The sequence below is a fragment of the Microtus ochrogaster genome, chromosome X (assembly GCF_000317375.1).
Source record: "Microtus ochrogaster isolate Prairie Vole_2 chromosome X, MicOch1.0, whole genome shotgun sequence".
NCBI lineage: Eukaryota > Metazoa > Chordata > Mammalia > Rodentia > Cricetidae > Microtus > Microtus ochrogaster.
This window is the reverse complement of record NC_022026.1, coordinates 57,147,620-57,166,481: the sequence shown is the minus strand read 5'-3', so window position 1 is coordinate 57,166,481 and position 18,862 is coordinate 57,147,620. Positions and strand designations below refer to the sequence as shown.

The 18,862-nt window shown below is 39.6% G+C and overlaps 1 protein-coding gene and 1 pseudogene across 4 annotated transcripts in view; both read right to left on the bottom strand.

The window, feature by feature from the left end:
- Window positions 1-293: 293 nt before the first annotated feature.
- Phf8 (PHD finger protein 8) overlaps window positions 294-18,862 on the bottom strand; it is a 104,743-nt gene continuing 86,174 nt past the window's right edge. For all 4 annotated transcript variants that reach the window (XM_026784821.1, XM_005358883.3, XM_005358884.3 and 1 more), the window contains 3 exons: window positions 8,177-8,286; window positions 3,578-3,911; window positions 294-2,783 (listed from right to left, as the gene is read on the bottom strand). In XM_026784821.1, coding sequence (XP_026640622.1) covers window positions 2,695-2,783; window positions 3,578-3,911; window positions 8,177-8,286 — 533 coding nt within the window. In that variant the 3' untranslated portion in view covers window positions 294-2,694. The remainder of the gene's footprint in view (window positions 2,784-3,577; window positions 3,912-8,176; window positions 8,287-18,862) is intronic.
- Window positions 18,215-18,862, bottom strand: part of LOC106144100 — a 1,450-nt pseudogene continuing 802 nt past the window's right edge.

The following is an 18,862-nucleotide window of genomic DNA, read 5'->3' as shown; positions in this document are numbered from 1 at the left end:
TCCTGGAACTAGCTCTTGTAGACCAGGCTGGTCTCGAACTCACAGATATCCGCCTGCCTCTGCCTCCCGAGTGCTGGGATTAAAGGCATGTGCCACCACCGCCCAGCCCGAGATCAGGATCTTGCCAAATTTTTATCTCAGGTATAATGTTGGGTACCAGGAAAATGCCCACTAATAAGTTGCTGAATGAATGAGAGACAAAAGGAAAGTAACTTCCTGAACCCCATATCTTAACCACCACAACCACCACCACCTCCACCACCTCCACCAATAATAACATCAAGCAACAAAACTGCCAAGATAAATCACTTTTATCTCTACAGGAAAGGGAAATCTAAAAAATATATAAATTACATTAGTAACACAACATAAGAAAAAACAAGGGGAACAAACAACAGAGAAATCTGGATGATGCTACTCTAACCTATTTATAAAAAGGCCCTGCATCAGAAATCACAATCCTACCCACTTCTAAAAATATATTTAGACATGTACAGAAGCGGTGGGTTTGTTTTTAAATTGTTTGCTTTTTTGTAAAAATATATTAAAGGTGAATAGAAATCCTCTTCTCTCTGCCCTCCTATCCTACCCCAGCTCTCTGCTGGGATTGCAGATCAGAGGTAACTATCACACCATGTTCTAAACCTTGGTTATTTCCAACTCCTCTCCACCTCACTTCACTTAGAACCTGAAACATAAAAACAAAACAACAACAACAATAACAACAATAACAACAACAAAAACACACTAGCTTCTTTGGAAAAGCATAACTCTGAGGGTAAACTTGCTTTTCATTGGAAACAATACAAAACAACAGGAGACTCTGAGAACCCAACTAAACTAAACAAACCCCATCAGAGGCTGGGTTTCAGCTCCACAGAACCTTCTAACAAAGAAACAGAGGGAAAAGAGGCCTGGAATGGGTGGGGAGAGGGTGCTAGCAATTAGCTGCCTTTGAAAGATCAAGAGGGAGTTTTAATGGGTGAAAGGGCTAGGGACCTGTGTTTGGTGACAACAGTCAGCCTTTAGTCAGGAAGTTGCCCACATAGGGTCAGAGGCTTCTCCTGCTTCCCCCTTACTTCCCCACTACTGCCTTGAAATCTCCAAGAGAAGCAAAGCTGAGTAGAAAGGAGGGGAGTAGGGACCTCACTGCTAAGGGGGAGGTAGCCAGGCCTTTTGCCTTTGGTGTGACTAAAGGAGGACTGCTTGGCCCCTGGAGTCCCCAAGGTAGAAAAAGCAAATATGCTAAAGTACCCCTGATTCCATGAAGGATGAGGGGGTGGATCTACAGAAAAAATAAAGAAGCACAAACATAAAGATAACATAGAGGCCTCACATATTCCCTGTGGTCTGTATCATAGCTGTTAAATTCCCCAGAAGCACTAGGCAAGCTGGGGTGAGGACAAGTGGAAGGTAGAGGACACTCCCACTTGGGCAGTGCCAAAAAGGGTTGTTCGGAGGGGGCAGTCTCCATCAAGTCCAGATTGCCAGTAAGGCAAGACAAACGGGAGGTGGGGGCACTGTCTGGAAAATGGTGACAATCACAAAGGAGAAAAAAGGTGGATCAGAAGATCTGCTACTTCACAGATGGGCATCGTTTCTAAATTCACACTTGAATAGCCTATCTGCACTATGCTTGAATGTTGGTCTGTGGTCTGCAAAAGTAAAGGTCTGGGGGGTGAAGATTTGAGTCCTGAAGTCTTCTTCAGACTAAACCTCAGATGGGGAAAGAAGCATGAAGATTCCTGATAAATGACCCTGCAGGGTTAGGTTGTTTCACCATACCCTCCCTCCAGAAGGTTCAGGCTGTGCTTTGTGGTATAGATGGCAGGAGCAGGCTACAGAGCCAGAGTTATCAATATGACAGGTACTTTGGATTTCTAGGAGTTGGGTTTGTACCTGCTGGAACCCAGTTATAGCTATGGGGATAATGTTCTACAGGCCCTCAAAATATAGGCAAATTCCTGAAGATCATCATGGGGTTTCATGTGCAATCAGACAAAAGTAGTCTCTTCTGGTGGGCTAGGCAACAGTCACAATCAAAGGCTTGGGCATCTGTCTTCTTCCTCACCTTGAAAAGTAACAGGAATCTCCTTTTATTCCCCAAAGACTGATAAAGTCAGTTTTTCTAGGCCAGATCTGGAGATGGCCCATAATAGGGCAATAAAGGTCCTCTCCATTTTCCTCATGAAAAGAGGCAAAAGGAGATAAAGACCACAACCTTCTTTCAGAAACAAGACTGAAGGTAGGGCATACCTACTGGATTGGGAGGAAGGGGTAGGAAAAAAATGGGTGGAGGTGGGCGGGCTTAGAGACAGAGCTGGAGATGGAGCAAATGTTGAGCACTTCACGGCAGGGAAACTGAAGGGCCCAGACTTCCTTTATGCTGCTCCTCATCATACATTCCAATTCCAATAGGAAGGGAAATTATGTGGGAGGAGCAGGAAAAGATTCTTGTCAGTTAGAAACCTCTCCCATTTACTTGCTGCTATTCATGGGTATGGAAAAGGAAGGCAGGATACTCATAGCAGAAGTGAGAAAGGAAATTGGGGATAGTCCATGCCTTTGGTCAGTCCCAATGAAGCAGGACAATGCACCTTGTCCGGGGCTCATAGGATCCAGAAGTGCCCCGAGTTGACAACGAAGAAGGCAATGGGGGTGAAAGGGGTGAAGTAGGAGATGATGGGGCTTGGCTCACAGAAGTAACTTGCCGTTTCTGTGGATTTTCAGGATGCGGCCGAGTCTCTGCTTTGCTGTGGCCAGGCCCTTTTTAGGACGCTTTCCTGTAAAGGAGGGGCAAAGTACACAGAAGCTTTATGAGCAACTTTAGCACAAACTGTTCTTGCATCATCCCCTTCTTTGTTTCTCTCAACAAAGGTTCTTCATCCTTATGCCATATTGGTCAAGGAGTCCTCCTAACTCTTTCTATTCAATGCCATATGCTTGGTTCTTCTCTGGATCGCTGCAGCAGCCATAAACACTATAGTTCTAGTTTTCTGGCTTCTCCCCCCCTCCCCCATTGACTCCGAGTTTAAATCATTTTCTTTAGAAAATTCTGTAAGGATGTCAATGTGCTTCCATGTCATTCACATTATCCTGACCACCAGGGTTAGTAACTATAGTTGAGTGTTCCTGAAGGTTCCATCCTTAGGGTCTTCTTTCATTAGAAACTCCCATTCGAGTCACTCATAAATATCACAGAAAACTTAGTATCCTGGAACTACATCCATACTCTTGGGATTGGGCTCTGGCCAATGAAAGAAAAAGGAGGGTTTGAATTCTCTCTCATGCCTCTGTCTCTCCACATCAAATCATTTCTTAGTGATCATAACTATTATTTCTGTTTATCATCTCTCTCATTACTCTGATCTGAGGTCATATGTTTGTTTCTCCATTCTTTCCTGAATCTATGGATGTACAGACTACCTACTTCCAATCCAACCTCCACTATGGTCACCTCTCCATGACCTATTAAACTTAAATATAAGCACCTGAAGTTTGGCTTTCAGTGGTCCTTCCTGATTTAGAACAGGGAGTTTTAAGATTGCTCATTTTAATCCCCATTTGGGTCATGTACCTTGTCCTGCCTGGTTGCTCTGGGAGCCAACTGAAGGACGCCTCTGGGTCAGGAAGACTCCAGGGGCCATGGGTGTGGTGCTTCGATTTGCCTGAGCCATGCCAAAGGCGTTGGGGCGAGCAGTGTACTCATGGTCAGCAAGACTTCCTGACAGAGCCTCTTGTTTAGGCTCAGGAGGTGGCTGGGGTGAGGAGGTGAGAGGTTGGGGCATAGTAGCCAGCGTTGGTGCAGACACTGTCACAACAACATTGGAATCTTGAGGGCGAGGCTGCTCTGCCTCCTTCATCAAAGGCTTCTTCTTGATAGATTTCTTCTTTTGGGCCTTTTGCAGCTCCTGAAATACAAGCCAAGTCAGAGGGGAGATTAAAGAGTGAAGAAAAGAAAAAAAAATTCTCAGAAAGTAAGGAGACAATGGTCAATTCTTCCTCATTCCTTCTAAATCTATCTTGTATGGACCTGCAACAAAAGCGCTTCCAGGACCTACAGTGATTGTTCTTGGCATCATCTATCCTTAACTCATCACTACCACTTAATACTACAATGGCAAGAAAATCTGTAAATGATTTCAAAGACTTGGGTTTTGGTGAGCTGTGGGTATTACTAATAACTAAATTTATATTAGCACTTTGGATACTTTGTTTACTTTATTTTCTTATTTAATTCTCTTAACAGTCTTCATTTTACAAACAACAAAACAGAAGTGCAGGGACATTAAGTAAGTTAAGCCCAAACCCTCATGGAAAAGTAGTTAGCTCAAAATGAACTGAGAGTAAAGTGTTAGCTTTGGGATAAGGCAAACCTGAGTAAACCCAGACTTCTGTTTTCTAAATTGGATGACTTTGATTAAAGTTACTAACCTTTCTGAATATCAGCTGCCTTGTGTGCTTTTTTTCAGAGTTGTTAGAAAGCTTACATAATGACAAAAATATTTAATACATGAAAGGAACTCAGCAAGGAATTAATTATTATTCTCTATTTCTTATAATATCTTTTTTCCTTTTGCCAATCTTTTTCTTTGAACAGAGGACTTGACAATCTTTTAAGTCACTGAATCCAAATAACTCAATAAATAAACATGAAGTTGTGCCACTTCTTCCAGTATCTTGTATTTCATCCACTTATTGCTCTATGGATCTACTATCCATTGTGTAGTAGGTATCTGGATAATGGGCATGTGGAGTCCTGAGAACCTGGAAGATGGGGCTGAGAACATGTGAATGAATTTACTTTCTGACATACTACTCAGCCACACATACCAATTCTATGAATATATTTCTTAGCTTTCTCTTGGCAACAAAAGCCTAGACCTGCCTTCAGAAGATTTGCTATGCTATGGTTACCAGAGAAACTTCTAGAGCATGAGACTAATGGTATTAGTCATTGTTCTCTGACATGACATTGTCAGTGTTATGTTAGGCACTGTTCCTTAATTACTCAATACTTTTAAGGATGAGAAGAATTATACTCCCATTCTAGGGATAAAGAAACTAGGGCAAAAAGGCTTGGTTATTTTCCTTTTGTTTACGTACATTTGTGTTTTGCCTGCATGTATGTGTGTGTGAGTGTGCCAATTCCTCTAGAACTAGAGTTACAGATGGTTGTGAGCCACCATCTGAGTGCTGGGAATTGAACCCAGGTCCTCTGGAAAAGCAGTCAGTGCTTTTAACTACTGAACCATCTCTCCAGCCCTGAGTTATTTTTCCTAAAATTGCAGATCCAATTAAGTTTTCAAGTTGAGATTTAGAATTTGCTCTGTTCAGCCACACCCTTACCAGAAATCTCTTTTCTCACCCATATTAAGAACGAATTCTGGTGGCACATGCCTTTAATCCCAGCAGGCAGATGTCTGTGAGTTCAAGGCCAGCCTGGTCTATATAGAGTTCCAGGACAGCTGGGAATGTTACATAAAGAAACCCTATCTTGAAAAACTAAAAAGAATTCTGTTCACTTGTTCTCTGGTCTGACTCCATAAATTATGTCTTCATATCTAAATTACTTTGCTTAAATTTTCCCACTATTGCTGCTATCCTCTTTTGCATGTAAGTGGCAAGTGGACTACCTTATTATGATAGGAGTATTTTCACGTTGCCAAGTTCTTTGTTGAAAAATCTACTATCAAGGTCCCCACCAAATTAAAACTTTTTGCCTGATTGATATTCATGGTATTTCACTATGTGGCTACTTACACATAGCCAACCCATAATGATTAAAGATTGAAGGCAAACATGCCATTCTTAATTAATATCAAGTGTCATTCTAAGGAGGATAGGGATAGGCAGACATACATACATACACAGATACATACCCTCACTTAATCCTAAACAAAGCTCATGAAACAGTTGAGACAAAAAGAAATTAACTTGTCCAAGTAGTAAAGCTAGGACAGCTGTTCCAAAATCTGTTATTTTTTTACATTTGTTTGTGTATGTTTGTGCATGCACGTGCATACATGTGTGGTACCATGACACAAGTGTTAAGGTCAGAGGACAACTTTCAGGAATACGTTCTCTTTTTGTACCCTGAGTGTCCTGGAATCAAATTTAAGTCATCACGCTTAGTGGCAAGTGCCTTTACTCACAGATACATCCTTCAGGCCCCAGAATCCACTTCTTAACTATTACTTATTATACTCATCTCCCAACATGAAGTCGCCAATTCAGAAAAGTCCCCTCCCCAGTCACTCCAACACTGATTTATCATATGTGGTTATTAAAACAAAAAACTTAAATACATCCCTACTTTTAATATTTAAGGACGTAAAATATCCTTATGATCATAAGTACCATGAGATAATGTTATACAAAGTACAGATGAAGATCAAAGAAATAAAGTAGTGGTAAGTGATGTGAATAGGCAGAGGAAATGCTTTATGCTACCCCATAAGCTTAGGCTAAGCATGAGGCAATCTGGTATGAGGGGTAAATCATGAACACTGTAGTGGAGTACAGTTGACAAAGTATGTATACTTTATGGCAGCCAGGAGATTAGAGAAAAGTCACTATGAAACAAAGATAACTTTATGTGCTATATCAAGGAGCAATATTTCCCTGGAATGCTTCCCTGTCACCCCCCAAACAACCTGAAAAACCAAAAAAATTCAACCTCTAATACCACCCCCAACTTTAAAGCCTCGTCTTTGAAGTAATTCAATCAACCAAAATAGTAGTTACTCCTTAGAAAGCACTAAGAATAGCGTCACACTTTCATCTGTTTGTTTAACACAATAGAAAGCCTTTATTTATAAGTTACATCTTATGTGGTACTGATAAATGACAGGGGGAAATTTTAGTCAAAGAGCTACTTGTCTTGCTTGATCTCTGCTGGCTCCCTATTAACAGTCTCTAAGGCATTTTCAGAAATATTATAGCTCTACAGAATATCATATAAAACAATTTTTAAATTTCACTTATATAGGATATAATTACTTAAATATATAAGCATTTAACTATTACACTTTACTGAAAAGTCAAGTAGCATGAAATCTGAAGTTATAGGATATGAGTTTGAATCTTGTCTCCTCCATTTACTGGCTGTCTTATCCTGGACTAGTCACTTAAAGTGAGCCTCATATTCGTCACCTGTAAAATGATGAAAATATCATCTATTGAACAAGACTCTTGGGCATATTATATAGACATTGTACATAGGTACACTTAACATTAAGCAGATGCTCAATAGTGCTCTAAGCAATAGGATATGGCATGAAGAACTATGTGGATACTGCTAAAGAACCAAAAACTTCACCTCCAAATACTCTTAGGGTTTCTGAGCATACTACATGCTAAAGCACATTCATTGTAAACTAATGTTATGAAGTAAAATTGATTCAGTAAAGGTGACCTTTTAGGATGAAAAATGGTGACTGTTGTTCTCTTGAGAAGCAGGGGGTGAGGATCCTGGTAATAATGTTTGATAAAGGGTATAAGAAAAAACTCTTTATAAAGGGCCAAATTTCAATAATGGTGGATGACTCAAAACTTAAGTGTACTCAACTGAGTCACTTCCTCAGGACTAAATCTCAAGGCAAATGACAAATCTAGTCTTTTCTAGCTGAGGATTTTTTTCCAATATATATTTTTAGTGGTTATTTTACACATGTATGCAATGTATTTTGATCATATTAACCCCTAACTCCCCTACCTCCAAAGCCTCTCAGATTCTCCCCAATCATGTTTCCCTCCCAACTTCATATTATTTTCATTTTTTAAATAACCCACTCAGTCAAGTTAATGCTGTCCATTATACATAGGTATGGGGTCTTCTATGGGGCATAGGTAGCCTACCAGGGACCATACCTGTATAGAAAACTGACTCTCCCTCTTCCTCTATCTGCAGGGTTTTATATACTTAGAAGGGTTAAGTGACACCAACAAGCATACTTTTCTGGCCCCTTTTTCATCCTTAATCATGTCAACTATGTAACCTACGAAAGTAGCTTGTCATAGAGCTGGGATGTAAAGGATATAAGAGAGTCTGGGATACTGCCAGAAATAAAGATCAAAGGTTATCCATAATGCAGGATCCTACCAGCCTAAAGGTCAGAATTTTAAGGCTTTAAATCATCAGTAGCAAGGCCACGGGTTGGGTATCAACACTTACCTGCTGGGCAAGCTTTGCAGCTGCTGCAGCCAAACCTGTCTCAATGGAGGCAACCCGGGTCCCCTCACGAACTGGACGGTCCTGCTTGGGCAGAGTTGGAGTCACACGGGCTGCAAGGGAAAAAGGATGCTTATCTACTTGCTAATTATATTCTCTAATTTTTGACTACCCAAAAGGTGGTTGTATTGGTCTTCCTGCTTCTAGCTTTTCACAAAACCCTATTTAATGACCAAAGCATACATAAATACCTTCCTCAAACAGGCATTTAAAGTTGTTTATGTGCTTTTATGTCCTTGTTTTTTCTGGATTACCTACTTTCCCAACCTAGTTTCTGCACCTACTGCTATGGTTTGAATGCCTCCTTCAAACTCATGTAGAAACTTAATAATCATTTTAACAGTTTAGAAGGGAGAATCTTTAAAGAGGCAATTAGGTCATGATGTCAATGTTCTCCTCAATGGTATAAAGCTATTACTCTATGAATGGGTTAGGTACTAAAAGGGGTGAATTTCAACTCTTTCTTCCTCTACACTCTTACCACATGGTGCCTTCCACTTACGGGGCAATTTAGTATGAAGGCCTAAACCATGTCAGCATCATACCTGTAGACTTTCCAGCCTCCAGAACCATGAGAAAAATAAAGTTTTTATTTAAAATTTACCTAGTTGTGATTTGTTATAGCAGCAGAAAACAGACTAAACACCTTATTTTCTGTCACTCCAGACATATGGCTTCCTTATTACATACCCAGAGAATAACATTGCATTATCTTTCCCTCCATACTTATACTTGCCATCTGAACTGCCTAGAAAATGCCTTTTCCTTTTGTCTTTAAAAAATATACCTATCCCTCAAAAGTATGCTGGTAATATCTTATACAAAATGGTTGGGACCTCCCTGGTCCCAGTGCTCTTTTCTCTCTCTCTGAGTTTATAATCTGCACAAGTGACTTGATAACGTAATACTATTGAAGATTATATATATATATATATATATATATATATATATACACACACACACACACACACACACACACACACACACACACACCAACCAATGAGTTCCTAAAGATCATGTCATAACTTTTTTATAGTACCTTAATAATACTGAATTAAAAACAACTATTACTGTTTATCCTTTTCAATAAGCACATTCTAGGAGAAACAAATATCCTCAGGTGAAGAAAGTTTTTCTTTACAACCAAATCCCAGCTGGGACTGAGGAGATAGCTCAGTAAAGTGCACATAAGTTAAAAAACAAACGAACAGGGCTGGAGAGATGGCTCTGAGGTTAAGAGCACAGACTGCTCTTCCAGAGGTCCTGAGTTCAATTCCCAGCAACCACATGGTGGCTCACAGCCATCTATAATGAGACCTGGTGCTCTCTTCTGACCTGCAAGCATACATGGAAGGAATGTTCTATACATAATAAATAAATAAATCTTTTTTAAAAAAACAACAAACGAACAAATAGGAAAAACAAGCATTGATGATGGATACTTGAAGCCCAGTGCTGGGGAGGCAGAATCAGGAAGATTTAATCAGCAAGCCCCAGGTACTAGTGAGAGATCCTATCTTAAAAAAAAAATGACCAGTCACATGGCTCTGCAGGTAAAAGCACTTGCAGCACAAGCTTGATAACTTAAGTTCAATTCCTAGAACCCACATAAAGGTGTAAGGAGAGAACCAACTCCACAAAGTTCTCTGAGTTCTACATGCATTACATGTACATTCATAAAATAAAATTACAAAAGAAAAAAAACCCAAGAGTGCTCAATAGGTAAAGCACATGTCCTGCAAGTGTGAAGACCTGAGTTCATATTCTGAGAACCCACATAGGGTCAGAGGCATTAATTAGAATTTGTGATTTCAGTGCTCTTAGAGCAAGATAGGAAGCAGAGACAAGAAACCCTGGAAGAGGATAGGTCAACTATTCCAGGTATGCAGCAGCAAACAACAAGAGATCGTGCCTCTCACAAGGTAGAAAGCAATGACAGACATAGCTCAGTATGAATGAGCAAGTGCCTCCCTAGCACTGGGATTACAAGTATGCATCATCAACGCTTGTTTCTTTTTCTTTTTTTGTTAAATTTATGTGGGTGCTAGTTGTTGAGTTCTGGTCCTCATGCTTGCACAAACACTTTACTGAGCCATCTCCTCATTAATGCTGAAATCCTTTGCTGTTCACACTCGTGTTGTGCATGTACACCATGGCACAACTGTGCAGGTCAGAGGACAACATGTGGGAGTCAGTTCTTTCCTTCCAACATGTGAGTTCTGGAGAACAAACTCAGGTTATTAGGTGTGGTGGCAAGTACCTTTACCCACTGGGTCATCTCAAATGTCACTATAACATACTTTTGAAGGTAAGCATGTTTTGAATAGTCAGACAAAAGGAAGCAACCACTAAAACATGTATATCCAAACAAACATAAACATAGAGGTAGGCAGGCAGGCAGGCAGGCAGACACATACACATACAAGAATGCAAGCTTACGAATGTAGGAGTGACAGAATTAAAAAAATCCTAAATTTGCAAATCTTAATGAAACACTGGTTCTAGAAAATTGGATATTCACACAGTACCTCAGTATTACTTTAAGGGTATATGCTAGTCTTCGAATGAAAACTAGACCAGGCAGTGATGGTGCACGCCTTTAATCCCAGCACTCAGGAGGCAGGAGGAATTTCTGTGAGTTCAAGACCAGCCTGGTCTACAGAGCGAGTTCCAGGACAGGCTCCAAAGCTACAGAGAAACCCTGTCTCAAAAAAACACCCCCCAACACAAAAACAGATGAAAATTATAATATGGGTGTGTTGGCACATGCGTTTAATCCCAGCACTTGGGAGACAGAATCTAGTGAGTACTCTGTGAGTTCAAGGCTAGCCTGGTCTACAAAGCGAGTTCCAGGACAGCCAGGACTATTACACAGAAAAACCTTGTCTTGAAAAACAAACAAAAAAGAAAAAAAGAGAAAGAAAATTATATACTTCTGAAATTGAGATAGCACCAACATATGTAGGTAGTATTCAAAGTATGAACTTTTGGGATTTTTTTTTAAGAGTTTCACTGTGTAGCCCTGGAACTTGCTATGTAGATCAGGCAGGCTGTTTTCAAATTCACAAAAAGCTACCTGCCTCTCCATGTAGATATTAAATCAAAATCCACCACATCCAGCTACAAGTATGAATTTTCATGTCATTAGTAACAATTACAGAGAAACAAATGAAATCATGTGGAAGCAGGCAATTTGCAGCATTATTTGAGTTAAGAAATTAAAAGCAAGCAAACTATTCACAGTGTTTTGAGAGTTGAGTGAAAGACAAGGATAGAAAATTTAAATGATACCATAAGAAAAAAATAATATTTTATATAATTAACTCAGTTTCTCAAAAAGTGGCAATGTCACATGAAAGCAAACAGACAAATCTAGATGATGATATTGGCTATAGAACAATTATATCTGCTTCTATAATAAAACTAACAAAACCAAAAGGAACTGTTCTAGATTAAGAGTCATTTAAAAGGTATGACAGTCAAATGCCATATGGAGTTTGTTTAGAATCCATTTTAAGTAAATCCATTAAATAAACAATGTCTTGACCAAACGACATTGGCATTTTTTTATGTGATTAGAATTAGATACCATCATGTAATTATTGTGGTTTTTTTTTTTTTTTTTTTTTTTCCGAGACAGGGTTTCGCTGTGGTTTTGGAGCCTGTCCTGGAACTAGCTCTTGTAGACCAGGTGGTCGAACTCACAGAGATCCGCCTGCCTCTGCCTCCCGAGTGCTGGGATTAAAGGCGTGTGCCACCACCGCCCGGCCATCATGTAATTAATGAATAATCATTAATTTTACTATGTATAGCAGGACTATGATTATGTGAGAAAAGCATAGGGAGAAATGACATAACAGTTGGGGTTAGTTACTAGCATTATAAAAGATAATTTTTGAATAAACCACATTCACTTTGGTAAACAGGTTATGCAGGAGATTGAAACTAATTCTTTAAGGATAATATTTTGTCTGTTTAAAACATGATCTAAAGCAAATCCAGCAAAAAATACTAACATATAACTGTGTATCACATATATTTGGGCATCTTAAATTATCCTCTACAGTCCAGTCACTACAAGGCCCTGGGTTTGGGTCCCCCAATACCTCCTAAAACCAGGTGTGGTTGGGTTCCAGCACTCAGAGGTAGAAACAGGAAGATTAGAAGTTCAAGGTCATCTATGGCTATAAAATTAGTTCACATCTAGCCCAGGAAACATGATGCTCAAAAAAAAAAAAATCACAAATCTTTTGAAACATATGTTTCTATCTCCAGGATTCTGCCAGACCCCTCCCCTCACCACACCCAACCTTTCCCCTTAGCCAGTTCTTATACATAAAAATGTATAAGCCCAGTAAGTCTGTCTGACCCTTCCTCTCTAACCAACCAGATCTAGCCTGTTTCCAACATTCTGGTCTCCAGCTTAGTCTGACCACCTCAGCCTGTGTCACTACTATTCTCTAGGTTTCTATCAAGACCTGCCCTGCCTTCCACTGACACACAGGCTCCTCCCATGCAACATCCAACCTCTCAGATGTACCTTCATACTCTAGGCTTGGACTAGGACACATCCTAAACACCAGTGCAGTCTTCTCTGTCTAACTGACTTCATTCCACTTAAGCCATTCCCAACATCTAGGTATAACTAGCCTACACATCCTATCTTCTACTCCAATATGGTATGCTGGGGTCCACACGGTCTGCATTTTTTTTTCTGAGCACAAACCCTGACCCAGATGTGGCCCTCTGACTGCAGAAAATTGCATAGGAGGAATGTCCTCTGTGGCAAACCAAGGCTACAAGGGCAGGAAAGTTTGGAAGGAAGAACTCAGATAAGAAGGGCAAAGATAGCCGGGCGGTGGTGGCGCACGCCTTTAATCCCAGCACTCGGGAGGCAGAGGCAGGCGGATCTCTGTGAGTTCGAGACCAGCCTGGTCTACAAGAGCTAGTTCCAGGACAGGCTCCAAAACCACAGAGAAACCCTGTCTCGAAAAACCAAAAAAAAAAAAAAAAGAAGGGCAAAGATACTGTTCACACAAGCTCTGCTTGCAATGCTATCCCTAGTAGCTAGCTAAACAATATGTATAAGCAGTGGGAAAAATAAAAATTGCTCATTCTTGAAGTGAACCTCTGTCTATAATTACCCTATTTTTAAGATCCCTGTGATACCTATGGCTGTACTAGTCAAGGCACTAGTCTGTCCATATCAGACACAGAACAAAAGAAGTTTTTCTGTTCAAATCAAAAAATACAAACAATATGAAATATCATGCCCAGGGGCTGGAGAGATAGCTCAGAGGTTAAAAGCACTGACTGTTCATCCAGAGGTCCTGAGTTCAATTCCCAGCAACCACATGGTGGCTTACTGTAATGAGATCTGGTGCCCTCTTCTGGTCTGTAGGCACACATGCAGACAGAACACTGTATACATAATAAATAAATAAATCTTTAAAAAAAAAAGAGAAATATCATGCCCAGATCTCCCCTTGAAAATGTGCCAGTCCTGTAGAAATGTTTGCCAATTAGACTACCTATTAGAATCACAGGATACAATTTAAAAGAACCATAAACTTCATCAAAGAATTCTAGGAGTTTAAAGAAGATACAAAGAAACAGCTTAATGAAATTAAGGAGAAATAAAAGCCTGAGTGATGCCCAAGAAAAAACAAATATAAAGCTGATGGAAAAGGTAAAGACAACCTAGGACTTGAGAAAGGAATTCAACTGAGAGATATAAACATTGAAGAGGACTCAAGTTAAAATGAGGAAGGAATGGGAAAACCCGATTGCCCAACTAGAAAATTCAAAGGAAAGTCTTACAAGTAGAAAGAATCAAATACAAAGTATATCAAAGAAGCAAGGAACATGTAAAAGTTTTTAAAAACGTAAGAAAGGAATATACAGGAACTGTGGAACACCATAAAAAGACCAAACCTTCAAATTACAGGCATAGATGAAGGAGAAGAATCCAAAATCAATGGCACAGGCCAGATCATAAAACTTCTCCTAAACTAAGGAAAAAACAAACAAACAAACCATACAGATACAGGAAGCATAAAGAACACAAAATAGATAAGACCAGAAGAAAACAAAACTCCTCGTGGCACATCATAATTAAAATACTAAGTATATAGCACAAAGAAAGAATATTGAAAGCTGAAAAAAACAATCAAAAACACAAGTCACAAATAAATGATAACATTTGATTTCTCAATGGAAACTTTGAAAGCCAGACAAGCTAGGAACAATGCATTCCGAGTCCTAAAAGATCATGATGAACAAACTAGACTAGCCATAGTTTAATAAAAAAAAATTCCCATGATTTAAACAACCTAAAAACTATATTCAACAAACCAAACCTAAAGAAAAGACAGGAAGTAATATTTTAGGCTGAGGAGAGGAATGAGTATAATCAAGAGATGGTGGGAAGAAATATAAAGTTGTAACTACTAAAATACAAAATACCAGTAGGAATACAAAAACAAAAAACCAACGACACGATTACCACAATTAACACACACATTTCAATAATAACTTTAAATATTAATGGCCTCAATTCTCCACTCAAAAGACAGGCTGACTGAATGGATCAAGAAACAGTCTATTTGCTGTCTATAAGAAACACAGCTTTAAAGACAGGAACCACCTTGGAGTAGAAGGATGGATAAAAGTAGCCCAATCAAATGGGACTGAAAAGCAAGCAGGCATTGCTAGCCTAATATCTGAGAAAATAGAGTTCAAAATAAAACTAATCAGAAGAGATGAAGAGGGATAATTCATTCTAACAGGGGAACATTTAACTAAGATATTACTATTCTAAACATATATGCAAACTCTGTAGTGTACAATTTCATAAAAATATGTACTACTAGATTTAAGGACATAGATTAACACAAACCCATTAATAGTAGTTGATTTCAATGCCTTACTGTAGTAATAAGAGCGGCGGCCCGGCACCCGGCACCCGGCCGCCCACACAGCTATCTTTATCCGAAATAATTACACGGAAACTGTATTCTTTTAAACACTGCCTGGCCAATTAGTTTCAGTTTCTTATTGGCTAGCTCTACATATTAATCTAACCCATTTCTATTAATCTGTGTAGCCCACGAGCTGGCTTACCAGGAATGATCTTAACCTGCATCTGCCTGGAGTGGGAGAATCATGGCGACTCTCTGATTCAGCTTCTTTCTCCCAGCATTCTGTTCTGTTTACTCCATCCACCTAAGGGTTGGCCTATCAAGGGGCCTAGGCAGTTTCTTTATTAATAAGAAATCACTCCCACATCACCTTACTTTCTCCAACAGGGAGGTTACTGGGTTGAAAAATAAACAACAATAAATGGCATCATACATCAAATGGACCTAACATATTTACAAAATATTCTACCCAAACACCAAGAAAATACACATTCTACTCAGTGTCACACAGAGGCAACTCTTAAAAGACAAAATCTTAGGACACAAAATAAATTTTACAAACTCAAAAAGACTGAAATAACTTCATGTATCCTATGTGACCACAACAAAATGAAACAAAATTGACAGAAAACAAATCACTAGTAACTACACACACTCATGGAGACTAAATAGCTCATTACTGAATAATGAATGAGTCAAAAGAAGAAATCAAGAAAGGATGAAACATTTCCTGGAACCAAATGAAAATGAAAACATAAAATAACAGAACCTTTGTGACACACTGAAAACAGTCCGAGAAGGGAAATTATAACTCTGCATATGTGCACTTAAAAAGTGTAGAAATATACAAATCTAGTTTAAATGAAAAATTCCCATCTGGGATGACAATGTTCCTTTTAAGAGTCAAAGATTATCTACCCAAAACGCCAACAGCAGGCATGAGAAGTCCTCTTTTGAGGTGTCAGGGCTGTCTAAGTGACTCCCAAAACACTGTTATTGCTATTGCCTTTGGTTAACCCCTCCCCAGAGGCAGAAGTTAAGTCCTTATTGCTGAAGGAGACACCATGCACCTCAGACACATGTCCCAGAGGCCCCTGAGCTGGGACTGATATGAAAGCCTCCTCTCTGAGGACTAGCTTTTATGCCAGAAGGTGCCATGCAAGCTTCTAAAGGAGGGAAACAAGTGGCTCCTACCCAGCTACGATGCCTGTAAGCCACAGCAACGAACAGCACAATAACTCTAAGGGTGCAGTAGTGATCAACATACCTTGCTGGTAACCAACAGCTGTCTAATTGGACTTTGGACTCACTCAAAAAGAGGTAAATCATGCTTAATACTGTAAGTCTACGCAACTACTCACGAGTCAAGAATCTCAGCGGAGAACCTAAAACCACTTTACTGAATGAGCATAATCCCCAATTACATTCTACATATTTGTTTTTATTCCCACAGATAAATGTAGTCCTTACTCTGCATCAGGAAAACTTCTCTTTGCAAGATGTAGACATTAGAGAAAATCACAATCAATTAAAATGCAGAGTTGTGGAGCACAGTCCTAAGGCATAAATCTATAAAACACTCTTGTTTCTAGGACCCAGGGATCATTATGGAAGAGGGGACAGAAAAATTGTAAGAGCCTGAGGATCAGGGGTTTGCTGTGAGATTGTATTTTCTAGGAATGTCGTAAGTGACACCTATAAAATCTCATTAGCATGACTCCATAAACATGGGCTGAATACGTACAACAAGACTATACATGCCAAAGTAGACGAGGAAAGACCAGAAAGGCCCAAATTCTATATAAAACACTATAGGAAACTAAGAAATGCTGAAAATGGGAGAAATAGTCTTCCCAAGGGACGAACACAACAATTAGTTATCCAATACCAAATTCTAGTCCTGAAACATACATACAAGTAACAGTATACTGACTTAGCAGGTCATTTTTTATGTATTTAGGAATATATGTATATGTAACAACAATTAATGAAAAAAGTCCATGAATTTGAAAGAGAGCAAAGAAGGGTATATGGAAGGGTCTAAAGGGAGGAAAGGGCAGGGAGAAATGACATAATCATACTAAAATCTCAAATTAGTAATAACAAACAGTCTATGTCTCCCCCATTGATTCTGAGCAGACTCATTTGCAAACTATAAAATACAGCTCAGTGATACAATGTGTGATGTCTAAGATGAAGTTGGGAAAGTCAAGTTCTTAGTAGACTCCTTGAACACCCATGCTTGAAAACCTATTTATGCTGTTAAGTCTAACTACTCTGAGATCACACAGCAATGAGGAAGCTAGTCAGATGGGGAAACCACATGAATTCTTTTCCAGCAGGCACCAGGTTGTGAAACAACTAAAGATTCAAACTCTTGGCTACCAGGTTTGCTTCAGCCTTCAAAGTTTTTCTGAGGCCCCAGAAGTCACAAACTTAAGTCAAACTATTCCCATTGTACCCTTTCCAGTTCTTGAAACACAGGACACAGAAACATGATAAGATGGTAGTTGTTTTAAACTAGAATTAAAAAAAAACTCCCTCATTGACTGGATCTGAATTTTGGAGATTTCTTAAAGTGATCAATAAAGGCATTTTTGGAAGGCAGTTGGAAACTTTTTGGCTATAGACTGAGTATTAGAATATCCCTTTTTATTATTTAACACCTTTATTAACAGGTGCTTGCAATTTGTTGACTTTTTTTTGAAAAAAATCAAGTTGTTAACTTTTTATTACAAATTAAAAATGAAGTTCTTAAAAATCTTAATTTGACCAGATATGAAACAATTAAAAAACATTAAAGGTTTTGAGAAAAACCAGACCTTTTAAAAAAAAACACATTTGTCATTACCAAAGAGAGACATCTTTAGGTAAAAATAATAAAAAAAAACCCATGCTGCATAGATAATGCAGATAGCACTGCCATATCTGGTCAATGGGCAAAAAGCAAGCACTTAACGTCTTCAGCGCCAATCTTCGTTCATTTCTTATTGCTGGAATTTCATATTCATTTCTTGTTGGATGACTAAACTGAATGATGATAGAGATGGTAAGACGGCATTTACACAGCCCCGCCCTGCTCAGCCTAGGGAGCAGAGGAATTCTCAGCTGGTGGATCGGCTGCTTTTGTCTCTTTGCCATCTTGTGGTTTAGGGTTCTCTGGGCGCCTGCGTTGGGCGATACTGACATTGAGGTGGCTGCTGACCTTGGGTCTCTTCTCCTTGATATTCCTTGTCCTTTCCATTGCCGCCCTCTCTAGGTTGTCTTTGGTGAGGGGTGCCCCTGCGAAATTGTGGTCTGTAACCCCGATACATTTTCTGTCTCACTGGTCCACCTTACTCCCCTGCACTCTGGTTGTCAGCATCCTCCATCACTTCTCCTTGCACAGGAGGGTTGGAATACTGTGGTCGACAATCAGTAAGGTGGGAACCTTTGCCTGCAATAGGGCTGGCGTTGTTGGGCTTGGCCTTCAGGAGCACTTTCTGATCCCTCATTCTTTTCCCCACTCTCACTATTCTGGTAATTCTGCTGGTAATTACGTGGAGGACCCCTACGACGTTAATAGTGTCTAAAATGGTTACAGGCTGGAGAGATGGCTCAGCGGTTAAGAGCATTGCCTGCTTTTCCAAAGGTCCTGAGTTCAATTCCCAGCAACCACATGGTGGCTCACAACCATCTGTAATGAGGTCTGGTGCCCTCTTCTGGCCTG